General features: G+C 43.9%; 1 protein-coding gene across 1 annotated transcript in view; it reads right to left on the bottom strand.

The window, feature by feature from the left end:
• The window catches only part of LOC101859632, a gene marked incomplete in the record, with an annotated part of 59,716 nt that overhangs the window by 46,470 nt on the left and 12,770 nt on the right, over positions 1–476 (bottom strand). Inside the window, 1 exon segment of the mRNA XM_013081714.2 lies at positions 73–258. Coding sequence (XP_012937168.1) covers positions 73–258 — 186 coding nt within the window.

Genomic DNA, 476 nt, shown 5'->3' with positions numbered 1-476 from the left:
TGTGTGTGTGTGTATGTATGTATGTATATATATATATGTGTGTATCTGTATGTCTGTCTGTATATGTCTCACCTATCAGATCGTGTCCTGTGACAATGTATCAGAAAGCGAGGCATCCAGTAGGCCCTCAGACGTCTAAGCACGTCGTACTGAGTCCTCAGGAAGATAGTGTGACTCAGCCCCATGTTGCTGGCCGCACGTGTGATCTGCTCACGCGCGTCTGTGGTCAGCTTTAGTTTGTACTTGTCCTGGATGTCTCTGAGGAAATAATGATAATAACAGATAATAATAAATTACAATTTGTATGACGCATACAGTAACAACGTGCTCAATGCGGTTTACATTAATACATGGGACATAGGTTCCAACGCTGATCTGCACACTCCTTCCCTATTTCTGTCGCTTTCTCTCTGTCTCTGTCTCTGTCTCTGTCTTTGTCTCTCTCTCTCTCTCTCTCTCTCTCTCTCTCTCTCTCT

Source organism: Aplysia californica, unplaced genomic scaffold (assembly GCF_000002075.1).
Source record: "Aplysia californica isolate F4 #8 unplaced genomic scaffold, AplCal3.0 scaffold00143, whole genome shotgun sequence".
Classification (NCBI taxonomy): domain Eukaryota; kingdom Metazoa; phylum Mollusca; class Gastropoda; order Aplysiida; family Aplysiidae; genus Aplysia; species Aplysia californica.
The sequence above is the reverse complement of the archived record's forward strand: the minus strand, read 5'-3'. Positions and strand labels throughout refer to the sequence as shown.